Source organism: Teleopsis dalmanni, chromosome 1 (genome assembly GCF_002237135.1).
Source record: "Teleopsis dalmanni isolate 2A chromosome 1, ASM223713v2, whole genome shotgun sequence".
In the NCBI taxonomy this organism is placed as follows: domain Eukaryota; kingdom Metazoa; phylum Arthropoda; class Insecta; order Diptera; family Diopsidae; genus Teleopsis; species Teleopsis dalmanni.
In genome coordinates this window covers 15,927,800-15,953,487 of record NC_051846.1, presented here as the reverse complement: position 1 = coordinate 15,953,487, position 25,688 = coordinate 15,927,800, and the positions used below count along the sequence as shown (strand labels likewise).

Here is a 25,688-nt window from a genome sequence, read left to right as displayed (position 1 = left end):
ACCTATAATGGAGTTGGATTTAATATTATATATATCAGTTTTTTAAAATTCAATTTTCATTTCTCAAACATAAATTAATAGTTATGTATAATTGTTAAATTTTTGTTATTCTGGCTTTTTAATTGAGAAGTGTTAATATAGATAGTATCAAGGATTCTTTCTCGATCTTATTGTTTTTTCCAAGACAGTATACATTTTTAAAATACATACATATGACATATTCTAAATGTAAATAATTGTTTGACTGTAAAAGTGCCTTCACGATTCCAGTTTCCTAGATATCCCGATTTGTATATGGATCTTAATAAAATTATTCTCGGCAAATTTCTTCACTGGGCAATAATAAGAGAATATGTTAATGTTAATAGCAAAGAAGATTTTAGCAAGAAAGATATTCTTTGGTTAATAGCTAAGTTTGTGGTTATCGATTATTTTATCGTTGCAAAATATTGTTTATCGCATTAAGTCAAATCATTAATGTCAATTTTTCAAACGTTTAATCACAATAAAAGCTAAATACAAGGCAGCCACACGAATTTATTTGATATACAATGGCATCCGGGTTAGAGTCATATATAAATTCTGTGGTATCTATTATTACTGCTGATGGTAGAAATTTTATTGGTACACTCAAAGGATTTGATCAAACAATTAACGTCATACTGGACGAGTCTCATGAGCGCGTTTTTTCCACCAATACTGGAATAGAACAAATTGTATTAGGATTGCATATAATACGTGGGGATAACATTGCTGTAATTGGACAGTTAGATGAAACTTTAGATGCACGATTAGATCTAAGTAGCATTCGTGGTGAACCGCTGGGACCAGTAGTTCACTAATAATTATTAAACAAAAAAAAAAAGTGTTATATGCAACTTGTGTTAATTTAAATAAAATTATATTCAAGTTAAAGAGCAATAATTTGGTATCTAAATGTATGTTCTTTATTATTTAATTTTTCTTAACTATGTAAAAATAGTTTAATAATAAAAAAGTTTCAATTAGACTTTCAATCCTCTTTTACATTAAAACATATTTGATGACAATCGAGTGTTTCTATATCAACAACCGCTATGCTTTTCGTTTGTGAAAATTTTGGTACACATATTAAACGAGTTTTTTGTCCACTGGATCCTTCGTGCATTTCCGTTTTGAATTCATTACAGTTGCCAGCAAAGTAAATATGTGGACATTCTTTAAGGATAAAAGGCTCGCTGTCAATATATGGATAGCAAGCTAATGTATCTGGCGCTGTTGGTGCAATATGACTCCACATAAGTGTTGATCGCAACGCTTCTATAGGTTTCTCTAACATCGTTGAACGTAATAAATCTTGAATATTTTGACCAGATGTTCCTACTATTAATGCATCATCAACAGAGCAAGCATAAGGATTCGGTACGCTACGAAATGTGGAATTTTTTGTTGCAAGTGGGAACATGCAAGTATGAAATGGCTGCTGTGGTAGCATGAAATTAGCTGGATCATGAGCTCCAGGCATAACGTCAACTGGAATGCTTTGCGACCAAGATGCAAACCATTTGTCTAATTCACAGACAGCGTCCACAATGTTCACGCAATCCGTTGGACGCGTTTGGAGTGATGGTAAACGGGGTTCAGCATTTGTACGTACTGAATTTCCAGCTATTATTACACGCACCACTTGCTTATTTTTCTCATTGCAATTTATATTGCCAACTAACCAATGCTGGAATATATTTAAGGCATCTGAAAAATTCTGATTATTAATTTGACCTAAACCTGAAATTATTACTATGATTTTAGATTGTGACAATTTTGGTAAAGGTTTTTGTGGTCCACTCTCGTAGTACAATAAATCCTCGACATTAAAGCATCCGTCTTCTTCTATGTTACCCAACACAGCACATACAACACCAGTAGCCATTATGCGTGTATCTATTTTACCCACTAATTTTACCCGTTGCAACTCATCTTCTAATATTAATTTGTCATCTGGATCAGCGTAATATTCACGGGGTGGTTGAGGTGCTAATTGATTTTCTTCAGAAATTTCGCGTAATATACTTGGCTTGTGCGCTTGGTGCTTATATATAGTTCCAATAACAATACAAGTTTCATCCTGTTCTTCACGTAAATCGCATAATTTCTTAACAGTGTTGTCTGCTCCCCATTTCTCCATTGCACGAGCAGATAGTAGCGCTGTCATTTCTGCTAGACGGTGTGCATACAGATGTGAATATTGTTTTTGATAGTCGAAGGGTTTAATCACAAATTTATTGGATAAGTTTTTATAATTAGTCTTCAACCGGGTCGTCATTTTTAAAAAATATTAATTTCTTCACAGACGTATACACAAAGCGCGCCAATTGTTTATTTGCGTTTGCATTTCCTAGGGATGGAAGTTTTGGTGATACGACATTTACTAGGGATGGTAGTTTTGGGGATGCAAGATGACTTACAGTATTTTATATTCAGTTGTTGTAAGTTTGCGCTATAAAAATTATTTGCTCGGCAGAAAAACTGTTTGTAAAACTTAATGTAAATAACAAAATTAATATAAATAATTAAAATAAAATAATTAATATTAAAAATAATTGATAATGTATTATCGATTACACATAAATGTTAGACTGACATATTTATGTTAAACAGCTGATAATACAGCTGGTATAAAAGACGGCAGGCCTTCGCAGTGCAAATGATTTTTGTTATATATAACCACAAGTGGATAACCAACGTAGAGTTAAATTTTTAAATTAAAAACCAACAATGTTAAGGCAATTAAGTAAATTAAATCAAATTCACATACGGAAAGTTCAAAAATTTGGTGGAAAATTTTCCTTTGCCACTGTTGCTCCAAATACTACAGAAAAATGGGATCTGTATGCTGGTGTACTGGTGGAACGTTTGCCAGTTGTTTCAAAAAGTTTAACGCCATTTGAACAAAACTTTCAGGAACATTTATGGCGTGTGGAATTTGAAAACAGTCTTAAATCTAATCATGAACAACAGCATGAACGCGATATTTTTCATGCAGAGAAAATTAAAAAAGGAGAAATCGAAATCGATCTTGATGATGCAAGTGCAAAGCAAACAGCACAGGATTTAAAGGATGCATATACAGAAGAATTGAAAAAGTTTAAGCCAGCTTCCCGCTTAACTAAAGACGACTCACTGCGAAATTTAACATCAACGAATCGTTGTTTAGAAGAAACGCTTTATCTATTAGTTGAACATAAATTAGGAAAACAAATGCATTTTCTATTGCCACAAGGACCCCGAAAAGACGGAGAAACAATGAGGCAGACTGCAGAACGTATACTACAGGAAAAATGTGGTGATCATTTGAATGTAACGTTTTACGGACATGCTCCTTGTGGTTTTTATAAATACAAATATCCCAGTTCAATGCGTGCAGAGAGTCAAGGAGCCAAAGTATTTTTTTACCGTGCCACATTAAATAAAGGCAATGTTAACAGTTCTTCAGGCGTGAAATTTGAATGGCTTGAAAAGGCCGCATTGGAGGAAAAATTTCAAAGCAAATTATACTCTGAGAGTGTAAAAAAATTTTTGTTATAAATATTGAAATAAATATTCGTACACAACCTAAAAGCAATTATTATAATAATAAAAACGATGTTAAATTATAAAAAACACATGCAATTGTTTGATAAGTAGTTAAATTTTGTTAGGTTGATAGAAATATGTAGTCGCCTGCCTATGGTATTTAGATATCCACTCATTTGAGCTAAATTGGTCTGTTGTAGTATCGCAACTCACCCATTTTATTAATTGAACCATTTTGCTTATATCATAAATTGTAGTTGTTTTATTAAAAGTTACATTGGCAATATATTTTCAGTTGATTGTGACCTAATATAGTGATTAAGAGTGTTGTGCTCTCTCAGTGCTCCACACTGCATTAAAAGAGATGTTCAAGCTTCTTCTTCTTTCTCAAATATACACCTGCTGCAGTACTCATTGAATTTAATATCAGATTTTGATGTATCTAGACCTATAAGATAGTGCCCAGTTGAAAACTTCGGGGTTAATTAGGATCTCCAAGCCTCTTAAATGTTTTCAGGAATATTATAAGTTTTTAATGAAACTATATTTGATATTGGTATAAACAAAAAAAACTTATTTTTTAACATGCAGCAATCAAGTTTTATTTTTGCAGTATAAATACAATTTATATTTTTAATTTAATTTTATTTCCTTAATATTTATATAAATGTGAATAAATATCAAATATATTGAAAAATTATTATGTGTTAAACGTACTCTAATACATCAAGTTTTTGAATCTGGATATAGCGACTTTAAAAAATATTCATATTTCAAGAAATTTATTATAATTTTAATTATTCCATTTTACTTTTGTTCGTAGAATTTTTGAAAAATATCCACTGCTTAAAACATATGGGTATATAAAGTTAAACTATCTGATCACGCTACTGTTCGTTCAAAAATAAATAATTATTTTTTTTTATTATGTTAAAAAATTTTGATCTGCTTGATATATGTAGAATTTATTTAGCTTACGATTATTTAGATAAAATAAATGCGTATAGTAAAGCATATAAAATAAATTATAAAAGTGCGGCAATAAACTTGTTAGCTTCTTTCAAGCTTTGGCTGAAAAATTATATCTCTATTTTTTTTTCATTTATTCGCAATAAATATCATTTTAGCTCAATGGAAAGGAGACGAAAAGTTTACTTAAATCTAAACTATAAAAAATTAGCTGAACGTATTTGTATTTAAAATTTTTAATTCAATATTTTAATTTTGAAACAGTGTTCTCGTGAATTCGATATAGTCCAGTGCATCTTTGATTGGTTGCCCGGATCGTGGTTCACTGTAAGGTTTCATACGCTGAACGCAGTAATCAGCCATGTCCTTGGTGAGGTTCTATAATAACACATATATAATATTTAAATATTTATATTAAATAAAAATATACGTACACAATAGAGTTCTTCCTTAGTAACATAAGGACGATCGGAGGAAGTAATAGCACGGAAAGCATTTTCGATTTCTTCGTAGGATTGTACATTTTCAGTTTCCTTCGAAATCATAAATGCTATATATTCTTGCAGGGAGACGTATCCATCGCGGTTGGGATCGACCACATCTACTATGGCTTCAAATTCTGGATCCGGTTGACCTTCTTCAACCATTGGCAGATCGTAGCCTAAAGCGCGCAGACAGGATTTGAATTCTTGATGATTAAGCTTACCGCTCTTGTCCTTGTCGAAATGTTTGAACATCATTGAGAACTCTTTGAGTGAATCCTCGGACACACCAGAATGGTTACGTGCTTGTATCTGTTGCTCTAAATTATGTTGCATGCGCATGGAAAGTTGATCTAATTGATCCCACTGTTGCGCCAAACCGACAGTAGAATGTTCTGTGTATCTATTATCTAATATAAGATGCTCTTCTAACATTGCTCCAAGTTCCTCTATTTTCTTTAAATCAACACGACGCGCACGTACTTCTGTGGCTTTGACACGAAGTGCTTCCAGTTGCTGTTCCAAAGAACCAGAACCTTCCATCATAGATGTTCTAAATTTTTAAGAAAGTTAGTAACCAACAAACGCCATTAATCAATTGGTTTAATAATGATATACAATGCCAGTTAAAAGTTTTATTTACAAAAGAGATTAGTTAAGGTAAATAAAACACATTTTTCACTACAATCCGCTATAAAGTAATTTTGAATTGATTTTTGGTTTTTATTCCGGGAAATCTAATTTTTAATATATAAAACTAAAAGCAGTTTTGGGATGCATATATGCTTTTTTATATACAGTTACGAATTTTATCAAGTAAACGTAAAAACTTGTAAGCATTTTTAATAAAGCATTTTATTTATAACTATAAAAGAAGTGTAACTACAAAAAAAGAACAAACAAAAAAACAAAAAAAAAATCAAAAACAAATCTAAAATGTAAAAAGTATTATATTTAAAAACTTTACTATATTTTTCATAGTTATTTTTTATAGTTCCTTTTGAACTTTTGAACGGAACGAACTAATCGTATTTAGAACATATTGTGATATAAAAAAAAAAATTGAATATATTATTAATATTTATAATAATATTCATAAATTCAGTTTTTGAATTTTTGGTTCTACATACGTCAATCTAATCAGATCTGATCAACTTTAATATAATATTTTGACAATAGCAAATCGCAAATCGATTTCTATTCGACAAGCAATTCGATTGCGACTGTTATGCGTACATAAGCGCAGTTAGTTTTTTAATTTTTAATTTATAATTATTTGAAGCAGCTTCGCATGACATAAAAATGTCTCTTTAGTTAAAACATGGAATCGAATATGTAAATTATTTCATTACCCTTGTTTGTTATAACCCAGCATATAATATCTAAAAATATAAACCAAATCATTTAATAACTTGCATTTCCGAATTACAATTGGAATGATGTCGATATTAGCCAAACTTTTACCTTACGTCTGAGGAGTAGTACTTACCTTGTCTCTGTTAGCCACTGATGGAATAGATTAGCATGCTTAGCAAATTCTTTACGCAATTTGTCGTTTTCTTCTTGCCGTTTAGCTTCTTTGGCAAGTTCCCCATCTCGTTCCTCTATGATTTTCTGCAAGTTGCGCCAGGTTTCCTCAAGAGCTTCCATGGTGAACCAAGTATATGGATTGGGCCCAACATTGAAGCTCTTGATTTTCTGGTCAAGTGCTGCTAAAGCCTTAAAGTCAGCTTCGGCTGACGAAAGCGATGCCTGAAATTGTGCGTGGGCATCGCGTAGAGCGCGAATTTCTTCGATCGAATTGCAACGAACAGGATCAGTCAGATCCTCTTCGGCATTTTCGAACCAAGAATTAAAGGCTGAAGCTTTCTTGGCAAATTTCAAGTAGAGTTCTTCGATTTGGCGGAACTGCTCTTGCATAGCTAAAAGTCGTTGTTTTCGCGTTTCGGATGCATCACGCAGCTTCTGCCAACGTGAAAGTACATCCTCGTGGCGTTTCAGTATAACCGGAGATTGTGCATGATTGGCATTTATAAGTTGATCCTTTAATACAGTTATGCTCTTTATACCTTCTTGTTCGAATGCATTGAGACCTATAAAAAATAATATATGTAATATATTTAAGAATATTAACTTTTATCGCAATAAACATTATTCAAATTTACCAGCATCGAAAGTCTCCTGTTTTGTTAACAATGTTTGAACAGTGGATAAATCGCGACCATATTCATCAGAACGAACATAATTCTCTTTATCGGCAATCCAACTTTCGACAACATCTGCTTTCCACATAAATTGCAAATAGGCTGAATTGTCTAACAAAGCTCCTTTGCGACGCGCTGCTAATGCATTCAAGTTGTCTAATTTATTTTTAAGCTGTTGGCAACGTTGAGCTATAGAATCGCCATGATGATTTTTAGCTTCAACCAATTCAGTACCTTGGTCACATATAAGAGAACAACGGTCCTTGTGAGCAGCAAAATCTGTTTCGAATGCATCATGTTTCTTTAAAAGGCCTTGAACTGCGGCCATTGAATCACCGTAATCATCAACAGATAGTAATTGTTGTTTTTCAGTAATCCAAGCCTCTTCTTCTTCAACTTGAGCTAAAAATTGTTGGTATGTCAACGATTCATCTAGTTTTTGACCGCGAGTTGCAGCCAAATTCTTAAGCTCAGCCCACGCTTGATTAAGTGCTTTGAGACGTTGTTCAATTTCGGGTACACCTAAATTCGAAACATCCATCAATTTTTCACCGGCTTCTTGTACTGCTTGTATGGCTGGCTCATGAGATGCCAATTCAGCTTCTAGACGCTTGTGTTTTTTCTTAAGATTTTGCACACCAGTCAAATCGCGTCCATAATCATCTGAACCAACAAGTAATTTTTTCTCCTTGATCCAGCTTTCCTCGTCAGCAATGTCACGGAAGAACTGATGTAATGTCAAAGCTTCATTCAAGCGAGCCTGTCTGTGTGCTGCTAAGTTGCAAATACGCTCATAACGTTCGTTAATGCTTTGACGCTTTTCTTGAATACCAGCACTATCAAATTGTCCGCTGTCTACCAAGGAATCGGCCTGGTTGTTCATGTCCTTAATGCGGTCTTCGTGAGCAACGATATCCGCTTCTACCAACTGATGCTTCTTCATTAGGTTTTGGACAGAGGCCAAATCCTTACCAGAATCTTCAGTGGTTAATAAGCTTTCGACCTCGCCCAACCAGAAGTCCAAGTCCTTGACGGCAGCGATATACGTTCGTTGCTTATTAGCTTCTTTTAATTTTAATGATTTCTCCGTTGTTTTATGTGTTAAATATTCCCATTGATCAGCAATTTGAGTAAGACGCTTTTGCACGGCATCTTCAGAACCACTACATTGCTTTTTGTCAATAAGATTTTCACCCATTGCTAGCACACTTTGTATACGATCAGCATTTGCTGCAAGTTCAGCCTCAAATGCCTGGTGTTTTTGATGTTTAGATTGTATATTTGCCGGATCCTTGTAACTTTCTTCAGTTGCCAACTGGAGCTTTTCAGCAATCCAATTTTCAATTTCATCAGCATCGCGTGAGAACTGTTGCAATGTTTGTTCGTCACCTAAGCGGGAACGCTTCTCTATAAGACCTTCCTTCAAATGACGCCAACGTTCCAATACTTGCTTGCGTTTATCATCAATAAGATTTGAAGCATAGTGATTTTGATTAATCAATGTATCTGCAAGTACTTGCAAAGCAGCAATCTTTTCTTCATGACCATTGATAGCCTTGTCAAAGTCTTCATGTTTTTTAATAAGAGCTTCAACATTATCACCCTTATCGTCTACATCGTCGGCATTTAAGAAAGCTTCGCGTGCAGACATCCAGGTTTCAGCCAACTCACAATCACGCATGTACAATTGTAAATCTAAGTTTTGTTCCAATTGCAAGCGACGTTCCGTCCAAGCCTTTTCTAATTCCTCGCGCGTTTTAGCCAGATCTTCAATTTTCTCTTTAATTTCGGGTGAAGCATAGTGATTTGCCTGAAGCAATTCATTTCCAAACTGTTCAAATGCTGCGAATGTACCAGCACGAGCGTCGATCTCTGTGCGATGCTCCTGTCAAAAATATAATTTCAATTTAAATAAAGCAGACTTAACGAAATACTTCCAACAATTTCGACAGAAATGAGCCAGAAGTAGGCGTTGGCGTTAACACAGAATTCGCATATTAGAAACAACAAATACAATGATTAAGTAAATCAACGTTGGTGATTAAGTGAGAACAACAATAATTACAGCAAAATAATTAACAACAAATAACAAAAAATTTTAAATTTCGAAAGCCAAACGTAATTGTGATTACGAAGAAGATGATGATAATGATAATGATGATGATGATGTTGATGTTGATGTTTATAATCGGTATGAAAATGAGAAATGTTGATTTCAACGCAATTGATATGTTAGGTCGTTCTAAAGATACAAGGTTCCCTTGGGAGTACAAAAATACAACAACATTTTACAATATTTTATGTATACGAGTACATGATATTGGGGTTAACATTAAATCAAAACAAAAAACATTAAATACAACAATGTATGTGAATCGCATTTGTTTAATTAGAACCGAAGACAAAATATGATGATGGTTTATGATATATATGGATGGTAATGCTTTAGTAGTGGAAATTGCAGGCGATTCGGCAGTCAGGTAATTTCAAAATAATTTTATGATTTCTTTGAAAAAGAAAAAATTTAGCAAATAAATATTTTGGAAGCGGAAGATATACAAGATTTTTATATAATAAGATACATTCAGGTCAAACCAGCAAAAATGAAAATTTTTACTACATTGAACTTGTAACAAAGATATATTAGTTCCTTTGTGGACTTTATGTTCAGGAATAATAAAATTACTAGAACCATGTACTAGGATAGCGGCTGCTGCTTAGTATGCTATTATTACCTAATGTCTTTATATATAGGCTAAGGCTAAATATGTTTAAAAACCACTTTTCCACAGTTATTTTAAAATAATAAGTTCCAATCCCAGTATCCAATCCCAATATCTTAATGCTGATATGATTCTATTAAATTAAGTTATTTTTTCAGGTACTAGTACCAGATTCTAAGAATTATGTTTAAAATTTAAGAAACTAAGAAATTCAAGAACAAGTTTTAGCATTGATAAAATCCTTATTATAATTAATTAGAAGTTGTAATTAAATAGAAGTTAGGGTTCTGAGCTCGAAGTAGAGCGTAATACTGCGACTATAGTTGATCTTCTCTGCTAGTTACCAAGTCTTAGCTGAGCTAATAGAGAACCTTTACGAAACAAATTGTTTTAACAATAATAAAAATGTTTAATTGATATATATCTTTGGTTTTCATTTAAGCTAGGTTTGACTAACTGAACAGACGAATATATTGTAGAAATATACAAGGCGAATAAACTTATTTATATCAAATTTTGAGAAATTATAGAAGAAACAATTAAAAAAAATTAATAGTTTGTATCTTTTGTGTTTGTGTATGATTGGAAGATGTGTGATTTGGTTATTTTATGTGTTTGTGCAGCATTTTGAAAAGGCCAACATTTTTTTAAGATTACTAAATATGAAAAAAATTAAATTGATTCATTGTAGAACTGGTAGTATTAACAGCTTAACGAGTTAATAAATTAAATTCACGAACAATGGGTAAAACGTGTATTATATTTTACAAAGTTATTACAAGAAACTACCTTGGTGGCTGGCATGGCTGCTGAGCCACTGGCACTACTGTTTCCAAATATAAATTCGATCTCGGCACGATGAGCCTATTGTTTTGCCGACAATATGGCAGTAGGGTACGATGTTTATAATTTATTTATAATCATGTATTTTATATAACATTTGTATGTTTTTGTTTATATATGTATTGTAACATTTATTGGTTTGTGGTTGTGATGATAATAATCATAATAGCAGTTGGTCCAATAACGCAAGTGCGGCAAACGTACCAATATTTAAAGAAACCAAAAAGCAACAATGAAACAAAACAAAAAATCAGTGAATGTTTCGTTCAACAGTTTCATTTAAATGGACTACTTTTTTGTGTCTAAAATCGAAATGTTAAGGATTTTATATCATCGCTTTAGTGACAAGCAAGGCTAGTTGCAATGCGTGTTACTAAAGCAAGACTTAGCCTCCTTTACTAGTTCGTTTTGTACTTTTCTCAAAATGAATTTTCAGTGTATTACAGTTATTAACATTTTGTTTACCTGATGACGTTCAATAAGTGCCTCTGCTCCAGTTACATCATTCGCCAACTCATCTGAGGTTACTAAGCTCATCATTGAGTTCACCCAGGCTAATAAATCTCGATAGTCACTTAAGAAACGTTGTAGATCGTAGGAGTCCAATAATTTTTCTTTACGTGCTGTTGCCTTAGTAGTGATTTGATCCCACATCTCATTAATCTCTTTCTGCTTGGCATAAGTTTGTTCAGCGGTATCTGGATGTGTTTGCATCAAACGATTTGCTGTTTCATCAAGTTGTCGTATTTTATCACGCAAAGCAGCCAAATCGCGTTCAACTCCTTCATGCTTCCTTTGCAAAGTTTGTACACTGCGCAAATCTTTGCCCAAATCGTCATTATTCAATGCATTTTCTTTTTCTGCAATCCAATCTTTAGTTTCATCAATGTCGCGATGGAAGCGTTGAACTTCATGAGCAGAACCCAATTGGCTAGCCTTTTCAGCAGTTAATTGTTGCAAGTTATTCCATTTCTCATTTAAGTCTTGCATTTGAGTTTGTATCTTAAGTGCCGCTTCAGTTTGTCCAAGTGATGTTAACTGTATAGCAATCTCGTTCATATTTGCTAAACGCACCTCATTTGCTTTCAAGTCATCATTAAAGTCATCGAATTTCTTCTGCAGTACCTCTACTTCTTCTAAGTCTTCGCCAACAACATCTGCAATTTGTGCATGATTCTCCTTGTCCTTAATCCAATGTGCCAAATCAGCAGCTTCACGCACTAGCACATAAGCTTTAACAGTTTCATTCAATTTATTTTGTCGTTCGCGTGCTAAAGCCAAAAGGTTGTCGTATTGCGAATTGATCTGGTTTTGTCGCTTGGCGATAGAATGATTATCTACAAGATTTTGTTGACTTGCGCTGAGACCAGCTTCGATTTTTTTAATGTAAGCAGCCGGTACAAAGCCTTGGCGATCATTCACTTCTACTTTCCACCAGTCTTTATTGTTCGAGTTAAGTAAAGTTAGCACATCACCTTTTTTCATCGATACTTCGCGTGGAGATTTTTCAGTATAGTCATAAAGTGCAACAACACATTCTTTACCGGTTATATCAACGACTGGCGTTTCTTGCTGACGGCAATTTTTGGCCTGTTCCTGTAGTCCTTGAATGGTATTACCAAAGGCTTCTAAATCGGAAACGAGAGCTTCATGCTTTTTAAGTAAAGCTTCAGAGGAGTCTTCATCTTTACCATAGTCATTACCAGTTGCAATTGGTTCTTTTTCGCGCATCCACGATTCGGCTTCATTAGCATCAGCGAAGTATTGATGTGCTTGTAATGAATCATCCAAATCTTGTTTGCGTTGATTGGATTTATCTTTTAATGTATTCCATTGCTCTTGCAATGCATCCAATCGTTGACGTATGTCATCGCTAGCGAATGGTTGATCTTTCAACATATTTTCTCCGGAACTGATAACATTTAGTAAGCGAGCCTCGTGATTATTTATTTCTGCTAAAACAGCTTGATGTTTCTTGATAAGATTTTGTACACCTATCAAATCACGACCACGATTAGTGGATGCAGCAATGGGCTCTTTTTCGCGTATCCAGGCAGCTTCATCTTCCAAGTCTCTAAATAACTGCTGAACTTGAAGGGAGTCAAGTAAGTGCTGTTTACGTTCACCCATTGGGGCAGCTAGGGCAGCATACCTTGCCGATAATGTAGCTTCTTTGTTACGTATGTTATCTGCATCAAAATGACCAGATTCAATAAATTTATTTGCAGCTACCTTAATACTTTCAATACGATCTTGATGTGCCATAACATCAGCTTCCAATAAAGCATGTTTTTTTTGTAAATTCTGCACAGATGTTAAGTCTTTTCCATGGTCTTCGGACAACAATTGACCTTCAATTTCGCTTAACCAGAGTTCAATATCTTCAATTGTACGATTAAATTGTTGTTGCTGGCAAGCTTCGTGTAATTTGCAACCCTTCTTGTCAGAGGCTTGGACTAAGGTCTCCCATAACACAACAATTTCTTGCATACGAGTATTGATTTGATCAGCTGCATAGTGTTGTTTTTCAATCAAATCTGTGCCTACCGTGGTAATGTCCTCTATACGCGACTTATTAGCATTCAATTCATGTTCGAAGTTTTGATGCTTTTGCATTTTTCCATTAAGGTTTGTTGGGTCCAAATAACTATCATCTGTAGCAAATTTAAGTTTTTCACTTATCCAACCTTTGGTTTCATCACAATCCCTTTCAAATTGTTGATAACGGTTTGAGTCTTCTAGTAGCTGCCTGCGTTTTGCTGATTTTTCTTGTAATGCAGAACGACGAGCCAACAACATCTGACGGCGTTGAGCGACATCATCAGCAGCATAGTGTTGACCATCGATCAATTTTGTAGCGAATATATCGAGTGCCTTTATTTTTTCTTCCTGTGCGGCCAAACTCTTTTCGAAGTCCTCATGTTTTTTAATCAAAGCTTCTACAGAGTCCAATGAATCACCCAAATCTTCATTAGCCAAAAATGCTTCCTGTTTAGCCATCCATGTATCCGCTTGTTCTGTGTCACGGTAGAATAACTGTAAGTCCATACATTGTTCATATAATATACGTCGATCTTCCCACAATGAAAGCAATGAGCTTTTGTCATTTTCCAATGCTGCTAATTTCTCTTGAATTTCTGCTGCAGCATAATGCTCACGCTCCAACAATTTACGTCCTGATTCCGTAGTTAATTTGAAACTATCTTCCCGTGCGTCTATTTCACCTTTGTGCTCTTGATGGCGCTCTAAAAGAGCTTCTGCACCAGCAACATCTTTTGCTAACTCATCAGCAGATATAATAGCTTTCATACCATTTATCCAAGATACTAAGTCACGGAAATCGGCTAAAAAGCGGTGCAAGAAATATGATTCATCCAATTTTTGCTTCCGCTCACGTGCTTTTGCTGTCAAACTCTGCCAGTAATCAGCAATTTCAGCTTGTTTGTCACGAATTTGATCACTGTGATCAGCGTGAATGGAGCACAAGCGTTGTGCTTCTGCACCCAATGTTGATACTTTATCTTCTAAAGCGGCCAAATCACGCTCAACGCCTTCATGTTTGCGCTGTAAAGCTTGTACGCTAGCTAAATCGCGTCCGTAGTCATCGGAGGATAGTACAACATCTTTCTCAGCAATCCAAGCAACAGTTTCGTCAGCATCCCGATTGAAACGCTGTATTTCGTGTGCACCAAATAATTTCTCTTGACGTACAATAGCTAACTGTTTTAAGCGTTGCCAGGCTTCATTTAATTCCTCTTTGCGTTTATTAATTGTATCACGTTCCGGATGACCATCTTGAATCAGTTTGTCAGCTAATTGATTAACTTCAGTGACGCGATATTCTTGTGATGCCATATCCTTGGTGAACTCATCAAATTTACGCTGTAAAACTTCAACATGTTCTAAATCCTGACCAAACTCATCAGCTGTAACAAATGCCTCTTTATCCTTGATCCAGAACATAACTTCTTCGCATTGGCGCAAAAATTGTACTAGAACTAGTGCTTGTTGTAATTTCTGACCCTTTTCAGCCAATCGACTCAGCAACAATTCCCAAAGGCGATGGAGCTCATTCAAACGACGTTCAATCGTTTCAGAAGCAAAGTGTTGCTGATTTATCATTTCCTGACCAGTATTATCAAGTGAAACGATGGCATTGCTATGAGCCGAAACTTCTGCTTCGAACGCTTGATGTTTTTGAATTTTAGCTTGCAAGTTAGTGGGATCACGGTAGCTTTCCTCACTAGCGGCTTGCAATTTTTCATGTATCCAAGACTCCAATTCGTCAGCATCACGCTTGAAATACTGGAAACGACGTGAATCCTCTAGCTTCTCACGTTTTTGACGTGTTTCTATTTTAAACTCATTGTAACGGGAAAGCACTTGTTCACGCCTTTCCTGTATGTCCTCAACAGTTTCAAGGATTTTCACTTCCTTCGGTGTAAAATTTTCCATGTTGATGTTGAAAATCAGTCAGTTTCGTTCGTAATAAATAAGATTAGTAAAGTATAGTCTGAAAAAAATGACATAATTTTCAAATTTTTAAAATGTCGCAACGATGTTATTTACAAATGAACTGACCTTCTCTTGCTTTTAAATTCCGCTTATTTTTAATTAATACTTCTCGGTACACGGGTACACGCTACACTTCGTTTACAATCTGAAAAAATACGAAAATACGAAATTTATATCTGTTAGTCAGAAAACAGAATTTAACAATTACATAACTGATAAATTTATTTGCACACAAATATATATTTTTTCATCGGTACACAAATAAATTCGACAAACCGTATATTTGTGATTCAGATACGAAATGTTCACCGTACAGAACAGATTTATGAATTTTAATTAAATTTTATTTTGCATGGAAATGGTAGCTAATTGAAAATAATACGATATTGGGATATTTACTATTGGGATATTTATGCTGAGAGTGACCGGATCCTCAAAGAGAAGTGTTAGTCAAACTGCAGAAAAAATGCTTCAAACTTACGTCTTATTGAGTGTACAATCACACAAGATAAGATTAAATTATTTAGTAAATGTTATCTTATCATAAAATAAGTATAAATGCCTTCTGTGAAATGTAATCATATTGCAAAAATAGTCTCAAAATAGTTCGCTTACAAGTTATATTTATGAAATTCTCAAAATCACCTTCGGCACAACAGTCATTTTCAGTATTTTTGATTAGATAAAATGCTTAAAATCGTTTACTTAAGTCATTAAGAGATACATTGAAAATATCTCACTGCATATGAATTGAACTATTAACTGCTTTAGCCCATGAAAACAATTATAGGGCCCTTTTTTTATATTATCTTAAAAATATACATTTAAATAAACTAAAGTGCAAAGTCCTAGCACATAGCCAGCAATAAAATGCTATAACAAAACTGTTATATATTAGAAAGTAGTGCTAACTAACAGCACTAAAAAACAAAAAAAAAAAAATTGCATGAATAGCTTCGTAATAACGTTAAAAAAACATCAATTTCACAAAAGTTTATAAACAAAATTAACAAGCCACACCAATAGCAAATAGTTATATTATAATAATAATATAAATATAATAATAGTATAAATATAATAATAATATAATTATAATAATAATATAATTATAACAATAGTATAATTATAACAATAGTATAATTATTATAATATAATTATAACAATAATATAATTATAATAATTGTATAATCATAATAATAATATAATTATAATAAGTAAAAAATTTATAATTATTATTAATTATTATATAATAATAATAATTATATATTAATAGTAATAATATAATAATAATAATTATATATTAATAGTAATAATATAATTATAATAATAATATAATTATAATAATAAGTAAAACAAATTTCGTATAACGTACATAAATCTTTAACTTACGATGGGTTCATACATAACACCCAAATTCTGAGAATGTGAGAGACACATAATCTACTTTTGAATCCGATTTAACTTCAATTTCGTGTTTTATTGATAGTAACACACTGATAAACGTTTTGAAAACCGAATGTAGATAATATTACTAAGGTCCAGTTCTAAAAAAACAGTCATCGAACTAATTCTACTACTATACAGAGAAGAGAACAAATGACAAAGAGCCTAGCAAAATATCAGCCATGGAAATTGCAACAACAACTAGGCATGACAGAATAAGCAAGAATCGTATAAGAAGTAACATAAAGTCGAATGCCGCTAACGTAACCCATACCATATTGTTTTGCAATGAAAATCCAAAAGGAGTGGTAATTCACACTTGGGTCCAGAACGTAGACTCTGGACGGATCAATACACCACTTTAACAAAGTGAAGCATGTGTGATTGAAGATCCTTTACAATCAGTCGAGGACAAGTGTAAGGGTTAGGTTAAGGAAACTTGATGTTGTAATCCTTTACTGTAAATTCGCTCATTCTGGAAGAAAGAAGATTGCAACATGCTTATATATATTATAAACATATATAAGCTAAGTAAATCGAGTATGTAATTTTATAAACAGTATAAGTTATTCCTACAATAAATAAAATTTAAAAAACCGGTATATTTTTGTAACAATAAAAGATTTATTCTGTATCTAATTCTATTGGAACCAAATTACATTCAAAAGTGTATAGTTGGGTATAACTATTAAGTAACTTAAAAATTATCGATGTCTCTGGAGAACTCAGCAAGAACTTCCATAAATAACTGTGACTTATCCAAGTCATTATCATTGTCATAATCATTATAGGTATTTTTACCATTTGAAGCTGTATCTTGAGCAACAGCTGCCAGCATGAGCGAAATTTCATTCAGAATTTTTGAATTCATATCATATTTAAATATTTTAAGAATTTGCACATTTAAGTAATCGACAGTAATTAATTGTTGGTAAATCATTTCAATACACAAATCTTTTAATTTTTCGTACTGATAATGAGATTTAAGCGCCTCAACGAACGGCACCGTTATAAGTCCATCAAATATGCTGGGTATCTCTTCTCTGAGTGCTTTTGTCAAATCGGTATGCAAATCGTTATGATCTGTTGCAGAATCTTGAAGTCCAGGTCCAGCTTTGTTAGAAAATTGTGTCGAGTTACGATTTGCATCTATCATGGGTTGTGCTAACCAAATGCTACATGCTGCATTAATAATGTCTGCAGTCAGATAATCAGGCTTATGTGTTATTATGTTTTGAAGTAATCGAACGATATTTGATCCAATTACTATATAAAATGATAAAGGCAAAATGTTTTTGAATACTAATGGCAATTGCTGTAAAAATTTCAGTATTGTTTCAGCTTTAGGCATGAGTTCCAGCCGTAAAGAACTGCAATGCAACAAGTACTGCAGCTTATCTATCACATCAGAAACGCTTGGATTTATATCGATAAGATTTAGTTCGGAATTCAGATTACCTGAGACTTTCTGATCTTGCTTTCTTCGTTCATTCGCTTTACATATTTTTTGTGTCATGTCCTTTAAATCATCGCAGTAAAAATTTGCCGTTAAAAAATTACTAACAAGCCACTGCCGCAGTTTTTGCCCAGCTCCACGACGTATTATATATGCATAGGTATCTTTAACAATTATTCGTGTCTCAATAGGCAGTAGTGAGTCTAATGAGTCCTTGATGCGTTGCTGCAGCCATTTCGGCACCTGTGCTTGCCATTCTTTGATTGCATCTTTTTTAGCAGTTAGGTAAATATCGCGCACATAGTTCGACACGGTTTCGAAATCAGTTGAGGTAATTTCATTCACTTTTTTATCGGCGTTACATTTCGAGGGAAGTAGTATTTTGTACTGCGCATCCTTAACAGTAGATTTGAACGTCCGTTCAGTGAGAAATTCTATAAGTCGGCACATTGAAGAGTTCTGTGCATGAAGAAATGCTTCCACTAACTTGTTCTGGTAATTATTTGTGTTATGTTCTTGGATGGTTGAAGTTTTATTTTGCATCATAACTGCATTTTGTGTAGTTATTTCAGCTATGCGAGTGGTTATATGACGATAGCGTCCCGTACGAGATACATATTTGGCCATTGTGAATTTTGCTGGCATTATTGAAAGGCGAAATTCTGCTAAAAATGGACAGGCTACAGTTAAAATTGATTCAAGCATTGGACTTAGTTCAAGCTTTGTAGTTTCATAAGGCTCCATAGCGCTACTTTTGACTGTTGACTGTGATAATTGTTGACGTTGCAAAACAATCGTGAACCTACTGTCATCAATATTGTCTACACTTGAAATGTAAAAGGCCTGTTGATCACTTGGTAATAACGTGATTAAATCGTTTGATATTAATAAATTTATTTCTTTTAGCTTAGCATATGGATGTGGGTTACATGGTACATTCCAGGGATTTCTAATTTTATATTGGTGCAACTGATCCCCAATTATTGATTTGGTTTCAAATAACCAACCGAGACAACAACGTAGTATGAACGATGCTGTGGCCCTTAAACCGCAATTTTTATTTCCTAACTGCATGTACAAATTGAACATTTCTTTAGCAACTGCGACGTTATTGTCTAACTGCAGTGTTATATTATCCAGCATGGCCATGTACTGCACAAGCCACGGTATAGTGATTAGTAACTTACCACTATTTATGGCATTGCGCAGAATGCGACAAACATCAAAATCTGGCTGAAATAGACTGCGTAACATTATCTGCTTCTTCTCGATATTAGTTGACAAACACGTCGGCTGAGCTGAATACGGTAATGCTGTTACAAATCCTAAGAATTTCGCCAATGTTAACATGGAGGCTAGTACATCTGGGTGCACTACATATTCATTAGGTGTATTGTGATCTGTCGACGTGTCAGCATCTATATCGTTATCTAGATCTTTTAAGTTTATATGCTCAAATGTTGAGTTATTTAAAGAAGTTAGTTCGGAGAAGAGAGTTATTTTTAATTGTTCAGTGAATGGTATTGAACGTGATTCAATTATAAAATCGCGGAAAAATGCTTGATGGCGTGGGAATTGATACTCAGCACTGAAATTGCTAGGAGCGGTTAAACGTTGTGTTAATTTGCTGTATTTATCAAGATTTTTGTCAAGCCCGACTTCTTCAGGTGTTGTTGAATCTGTAGACGTTTTAAGTAATTGATCTACAAAAAGTTTAGCAAAATGCATTATATTTACAACGCTTTCAGAAAGCCTAAATATTTCGTGCACACTATGAGAAATTCCGGTCGATAAGTTCCAGGTTGGTTTTAAGTGATTTTCCTCCCAAATTTTAAGTATCTTGCAAAATAAATCACGTTGCGATTTAAATGCACCGAAATCATCGTTTGAGCTGAAGTTTTGTCTTGAATCTTTATTGGCTTGATAATGTACCAATTTAAAGGACTTATCTGCGTTCACTGAAGTAGTCAATTCAGCTGCTTTTATGGCATCTAAATGCTGCTTTTCAGCATAGACATTGCTGAGATATAGTTGAAGGTCGTCGGCTAAACTTATAATACGTTCGGTACTAAGTATGACGCCCAAGCTTTTTATATCCAATAATCCCAGTATTGGCCGTTGCATATTGAGCACGTAAAGTGCAAAATAAATTGAATTAGTAAAATTTCGTAAAATTTCTAAATTCAGTGTGTCATCTTTTATTTCTAATTTTTGTATGTGTGCATCAATGGTAGCTTCTGCACTTTCATTGCTGTTAAGCAAATTAAGTAACAAGGTAATCTCACTTAAAACATTGGTGACATAATTAAGTTCAATCAATAAACTATAAATAACTCCTAACCGTTCTAATAAACCTCGGTCGGTCACTTTTTCTAAATGTATTGGTGAAAGCACTTCGGCGTTAATTGAGACTTCGTCAATTTCAGTGACATCTTTCAGTTTTGTTTCTACACACGAGTAGAAATTTAAATCACCAGCAGACTGACATTTGATTTCATCTATTTCACTTGCTCTCAGTTCATTTGGAATATTACTACCTAGCTTTAAAGATCTTCTAGCTTCAAGAATTGAACATTTACTTCTATCATCTACTTCCAAAACTCGCATCTTAAGCATGTTATTCTCATCACTGAACGAACTATTCGTTATGCCAAAAGGCGTACCAGTTTGTCCAGATGAATTTCGAGATAAAATTGTAGTTGGGACTACACGCTTTTTTGGCTTAGTATTAGGAGTTTCTGTTGTATTGTGCTGTGATGAGTGCTGTTGTTTTTTTCTTTGACGAGAATTGCTGGATGTGTTGATTGTTAGAAAGTCACCTAGGCACAAACTAGATGATGAGTTATGATTACGTTTTTCACTAGTTGTCAAACTATTATTGGAGCGTTTTAATTGCGATTGTGGAGTTTGTGGCGTACCATATCGTACAGGTGTGGAGGTATGAATAGATTTTACAAAACTCTGATCTTGTGCTGTGCTATTCAGAGACAATTGAGGTGAAGATGGGGTTGCATCATATTGAATTCTTTTAGCGGATGTTCCTTTTCTATTCGCTAAAGGTGTACTTTGATTTTGATTAAAGAGTAGGCACTTTGGTGTAACAGAATGTTGATCAGTTTTTGGTTTTCTCTTCGGTGTTTGATAATTTGATAAATCCATATCGTTTTTGTGTTGAAAATGTGATTCAATTCGTTGATGTATTGCATTTATAAAATATGTAGCAAAATCTTTTAAGGTGCAATCACTATTAGTCGTAGTATTGAACTGTTCTAAGAAAAATTTAGTAAACATATCGTTAGTGTTTGTATGCGATGCTGTTGCCATTGACGGTTCGAGCTCAAGTTTAAAACTTAACAGTGCTTTTAATTTTCCTTCTGCTGCACTCATTTTTGTAACGTACACAGTAACACAGTAACTTAATGGCTTAATTTATGATGGTAGAATTTTTTATAGATTGAATATTTCCTTTTTAGAGTCTCAAAATTGTATGAAATTGTATCTGTAAAGGAAGTTTAAGAGAAAATGCAAATATTCAAGTGAACAGAGTTAGCGTAGAATGATGATATCACTTTCAACAATAATAAAACTGTATATTTACGTATGGTTAATTTATTTTATTTCGACTAATGCGTATAATACTATTTTGTATTTTTACTTGTTATTTAATTAATTTAGTTATACATAAATGAGCAAATGACTAAATGAAGAGATGTATGAATGATCGTAATAAAATCTTTATTGTACAATATTACTATAAAATTTCACAAAACTGATTTTTGAATTAATGTATATATAACTATATATAACTACCTTGTTTTACATCGCTACTACAGTTTACTATTAAATTAAAACATTCACTTCGTTTCATTCACTAATTTAAAAGCTATATATATATATAATGATATTTTTTAAATTATAATTTACAATCGGTTTGAAAGCATTTTTATTATATATACTACTTTTGCAATATATGAAAACTACTAATTACTATTACAGTTTAAAAATATAAAAAATAAGTCAATAACTTTTAATATTGAAAACGACTATGCAGGGGTGTTCTGCAGAAATTTTTGGTCTTGTTAGCAAGCACTTTGACTTTGATGAAGCACTTTGATGAATATTTTGAAAAAGGTTTACTTTGCAATTGATATAAATTTTTATGCAGTATGACAGGGGAATTCATATGTAGTATGTAGTGAAATATTGTGTTTTCTTAATTTTTTAACTAGACTAAATTGAATACAATTGTTTTTGCTAGTAAAAAGTAAAATTTGTTGGGATAGCTGTTTATATGGAATAGGTGAGATATTTTTGAAATAAACTTAAAAGTGTTGTTTATTTAATAAATTCTCAATTCTATTAATTTAATTAATTATTGTTACCCACTCTGATTGCAATATAAAAAAATAGACTTCATTTTAAAAGTTAATAGTTTTAATTGAAATGAGATGTTTTTAATATGAACTTATTCTTATACAGAAATTATAAACATCACCAGTTTTTTTTTATTAAATTACGAAATGTTTGACCAAATTGAATTATTTCAAACATTTTTAGTACTTAATTTCTATTAAATCAGACTTTGCCTTAATTTAAAAATTAAAAAAATATTAAATGAAGTCATTAAGTCAATTATTGATCCAACTCACAACACAGAAACAACAACAACGACCATACCCTATGCTAATGTTTTGATAGAAAGAAAACTCTCAAAAGTAAGTGAGAGCATACATAGAGTATTTATGACATGTTGGCAACATTAAATAAAAACAAAAATACAAAAAAACAAAAAAAAAAATAGCTTTCCGTACGGTATGAATGAAAAAACTTTAAAAATAGTTGGATGACGTAATCATCCTAACACTTCAAGTATCGGCGCTATGTGTAAACACTCTTTCACATTTTAAACCTTAAACATTTATGCTGCATACCAACGCGAATACTAATTATTCTTGTAATTGGTTTATTTAAATTGAATATATCGTTTGTTATATATTTTAATATTATATTATTTTTATTTACCAATCTAATCAGATATTGTTTGAAGACCACCACATATTTTTGTAGAAATCTAATTAAACAGCGGCAAGAGAAAGAGAAAAATCATGATTTTATGATTTTCTTTTCACACTCTTCGCACAATTTCTTCTTTACTTGGATACAGAAATTATAATTTTCATTCAGAAATCTTATTTTGCAAAATATATATTGCTTAAAGTTACAAAAAGTAACATATTTCTATAATAATAATTAATTATATAAACTAATTAACTTTTTAATCCTCTACAAAACAATTTTTCACTGAGGGTGTGGCGATGACCCAATAAATTTTATACTTTGCACGTACACCTTTACATTAATACCTTTCAAATATTATTAAACTTTTTACAATAAATCATACAAAATTTGTCTAATAGCACTTACTTTTTTTATCAATTAATATTAATATATTTTACTTTATATATTCTTTTTATACTTTATACTTTATAAAATATGTAACTTTCCATACAAAATCGAACTTTCCCAAACAAGAGCACTTTACAGAATGAACAAAATGGAGAGTGTGAACTATTTGACACATAGAACAGGGTTGCTATGGCTTCTGTAAAATAATAGTGAGTGCCTTGCGTTCACATTTTCAAATACAGATATTCATATATTCACTGAAATAATTTTTTTTTTATTTTTATCCAAAATTAAAAATTTAGAAAAATATCAATGAGCTTGTTTTTAAATTATATTCTATTTTAGTGTTATGCTTTTGCAGAGTTGTTTATATGTGCCCCTTTCTTTACTAAAATACGTATATCAAAATGCCTAGCGTCCATGTTAATTTCCTCAGATTTAAATTATGTTGTGATAATAAAAAACGAAACGATTTCGTTTTGACATATATATATATATATGGATATATAGAAGTGTCTTAGGGCCATGTTATGCAGAGTGTCTCGGGCACGGCAAATTACGCTCTTTCGGGCTATGCCGAAAATGCATGTTATGCAGAGTGTCACATCAGTATTGCCAATCTGTATTTTTACTACTTCTTGGTTGTGCCTAAATTTAAAAGGAAATTTAGATATGCTCACTTTCAATTTGCCACCAAAAATAACTCGCATGAAAAAACTCATAGAGGCTATAATAATGTTAATTTATTATTATATTATCTTATAATAATTGTTAACAGTTTTTACGCGTTTTTTTAAAATCGGAAAGTGTAATAATTATATTATTAGCGATTTATAAAAAAAATGCTATGTTGCTTACTGCCATTTTTTCTCCAAAACGTACTAGAATTGTAGTAGTTTGCTCCTAAAAGGCGCAAATTTTAAAATTTATTACTAAACAACACTGTTTTGCCTTAGTGCCGGGGCAAAAATACGCCGGCTCTCATGCCGGAGTTTGAACGGCCATATTGTTTTTTCTCTCATTCTCAAATTTAAAATTTGCATTGAAAACAACAACAATTGTACTCATGCCGTGCCCGAGACACTCTGCATAACATGGCCCTTACTGTAGTGTAATTTTATATATTTGAAATAAAATTAAAAATTTTCTAGGTAGTTATTTGATTGAGTTTTAAACAAGTTTCATTTAAAATTTTCTTATATAAGGTAAACAACAGCATGTTTAATTTGTTACCTTTTCATAGGGAAATTGCAGATGGAAAAAACAACTTTATACAAAAAATTATATAAATGTTTAATATATATATAAAACAAATAAGATTTAAGAAACATATGTTCATTTGGCAGTTTCAAAAATACTGCTCTGTATATAAGTTTTTAAATCTACTTTAAGTGAGATCTTAAAATCATTTTTAAAGTGCTAGTACCATGTTCCCATTGATCTCATTCAGATCATTTATGTTCATTAGGGCCGTTAATAAGAGTAATTTACTATATAAAAAGTCTTCGCATAAATAATCTCTTTATAAATAAATCAACTAGTTTAAGGCGAAAATGTCGAATGCAACCTTTAAAAATAAATTTCCCGTAAGGAAAATTTCTAAAATTTGAATCATTTCTCACATAAATTTTATGTAATATGTAATCAAATAACAGTTGAGCTGTAAACAAAAGTATTGGAAAAGTTGCTATTTAATAAAATTTTTGTTTTTATAAATTGAATATGTAAGGGGTATATAAGATATATACATAATATATTTATATATATAATATATATATAAATATATATATATATATATACATGTATATATATGAATCATATATATAAGTGTTATACAAGCGTTCAGAAAGTCAATGTTTTGTTTTCAGTACGCACCTATGCACCTATTGCTGTATTTATGTTGTGAACAATATCACAAATATTTTATATTAAATTATTTGAATTTTCTGCGTTTTCTTATACCAATGAAAACGACTAAATCATAATCACATTTTCATAAATAGTTTTAACTGCAGTGGAAACATGATATAACGATCAAAAATTAAAAGTACATTTTCAGATAGATATTAAAGAGTTTAAGCGATATTGAACTGTT

At 32.5% G+C, this 25,688-nt stretch overlaps 5 protein-coding genes across 9 annotated transcripts; 2 read left to right on the top strand and 3 right to left on the bottom strand.

The window, feature by feature from the left end:
• The first annotated feature begins 461 nt into the window (after positions 1-461).
• On the top strand, positions 462-931 carry LOC119663429 (U6 snRNA-associated Sm-like protein LSm8). Its single transcript, XM_038073057.1, has one exon. It carries the CDS (start codon positions 552-554, stop codon positions 840-842), a length of 291 nt encoding a protein of 96 aa, XP_037928985.1. The 5' UTR covers positions 462-551; the 3' UTR covers positions 843-931.
• A 7-nt stretch (positions 932-938) lies between these two features.
• LOC119663251 (DNA polymerase delta subunit 2) lies at positions 939-2,410 on the bottom strand. Its single transcript, XM_038072930.1, has one exon. The coding sequence runs from the start codon at positions 2,300-2,302 to the stop codon at positions 1,013-1,015; it is 1,290 nt and encodes a 429-aa protein (XP_037928858.1). The 5' UTR covers positions 2,303-2,410; the 3' UTR covers positions 939-1,012.
• A 219-nt stretch (positions 2,411-2,629) lies between these two features.
• On the top strand, positions 2,630-3,582 carry LOC119663352 (39S ribosomal protein L46, mitochondrial). The gene has a single exon (XM_038072990.1). The coding sequence runs from the start codon at positions 2,755-2,757 to the stop codon at positions 3,562-3,564; it is 810 nt and encodes a 269-aa protein (XP_037928918.1). The 5' UTR covers positions 2,630-2,754; the 3' UTR covers positions 3,565-3,582.
• A 1,157-nt stretch (positions 3,583-4,739) lies between these two features.
• LOC119662867 (spectrin alpha chain) lies at positions 4,740-23,751 on the bottom strand. Of its 5 annotated transcripts, none has more exons than XM_038072563.1 (9): positions 23,612-23,751; positions 15,355-15,433; positions 11,239-15,286; positions 10,720-10,794; positions 7,169-9,092; positions 6,493-7,096; positions 6,356-6,385; positions 4,956-5,556; positions 4,740-4,899 (listed from the first exon to the last, which is right to left on the bottom strand). In XM_038072563.1, exons 3-9 carry the CDS (start codon positions 15,226-15,228, stop codon positions 4,771-4,773), a joined length of 7,353 nt encoding a protein of 2,450 aa, XP_037928491.1. In that variant the 5' UTR covers positions 15,229-15,286; positions 15,355-15,433; positions 23,612-23,751; the 3' UTR covers positions 4,740-4,770. The 5 variants fall into 5 exon arrangements, with proteins under 5 accessions (XP_037928491.1, XP_037928536.1, XP_037928586.1 ...); XM_038072608.1 differs by lacking the exon at positions 23,612-23,751 and adding an exon at positions 23,210-23,295; XM_038072658.1 differs by lacking the exon at positions 6,356-6,385.
• LOC119663163 (protein disks lost) lies at positions 17,390-21,676 on the bottom strand. Its single transcript, XM_038072851.1, has one exon. The coding sequence runs from the start codon at positions 21,572-21,574 to the stop codon at positions 17,429-17,431; it is 4,146 nt and encodes a 1,381-aa protein (XP_037928779.1). The 5' UTR covers positions 21,575-21,676; the 3' UTR covers positions 17,390-17,428.
• Positions 23,752-25,688: the final 1,937 nt, after the last annotated feature.

Excerpts from the sequence above, each read along its gene's own strand:
- LOC119663163 (XM_038072851.1), bottom strand. The coding sequence starts at position 21,574 with ATGAGTGCAGCAGAAGGAAAATTAAAAGCACTGTTAAGTTTTAAACTT.
- LOC119662867 (XM_038072563.1), bottom strand. The coding sequence starts at position 15,228 with ATGGAAAATTTTACACCGAAGGAAGTGAAAATCCTTGAAACTGTTGAG. Across the intron at positions 9,093-10,719 it reads CAGCCATGCCAGCCACCAAG|GAGCATCGCACAGAGATCGA; the intron begins GTAGTTTCTTGT and ends TATTTTTGACAG. Across the intron at positions 4,900-4,955 it reads CTAAGGAAGAACTCTATTGT|AACCTCACCAAGGACATGGC; the intron begins GTACGTATATTT and ends GTGTTATTATAG.
- LOC119663429 (XM_038073057.1), top strand. The coding sequence starts at position 552 with ATGGCATCCGGGTTAGAGTCATATATAAATTCTGTGGTATCTATTATT.
- LOC119663352 (XM_038072990.1), top strand. The coding sequence starts at position 2,755 with ATGTTAAGGCAATTAAGTAAATTAAATCAAATTCACATACGGAAAGTT.
- LOC119663251 (XM_038072930.1), bottom strand. The coding sequence starts at position 2,302 with ATGACGACCCGGTTGAAGACTAATTATAAAAACTTATCCAATAAATTT.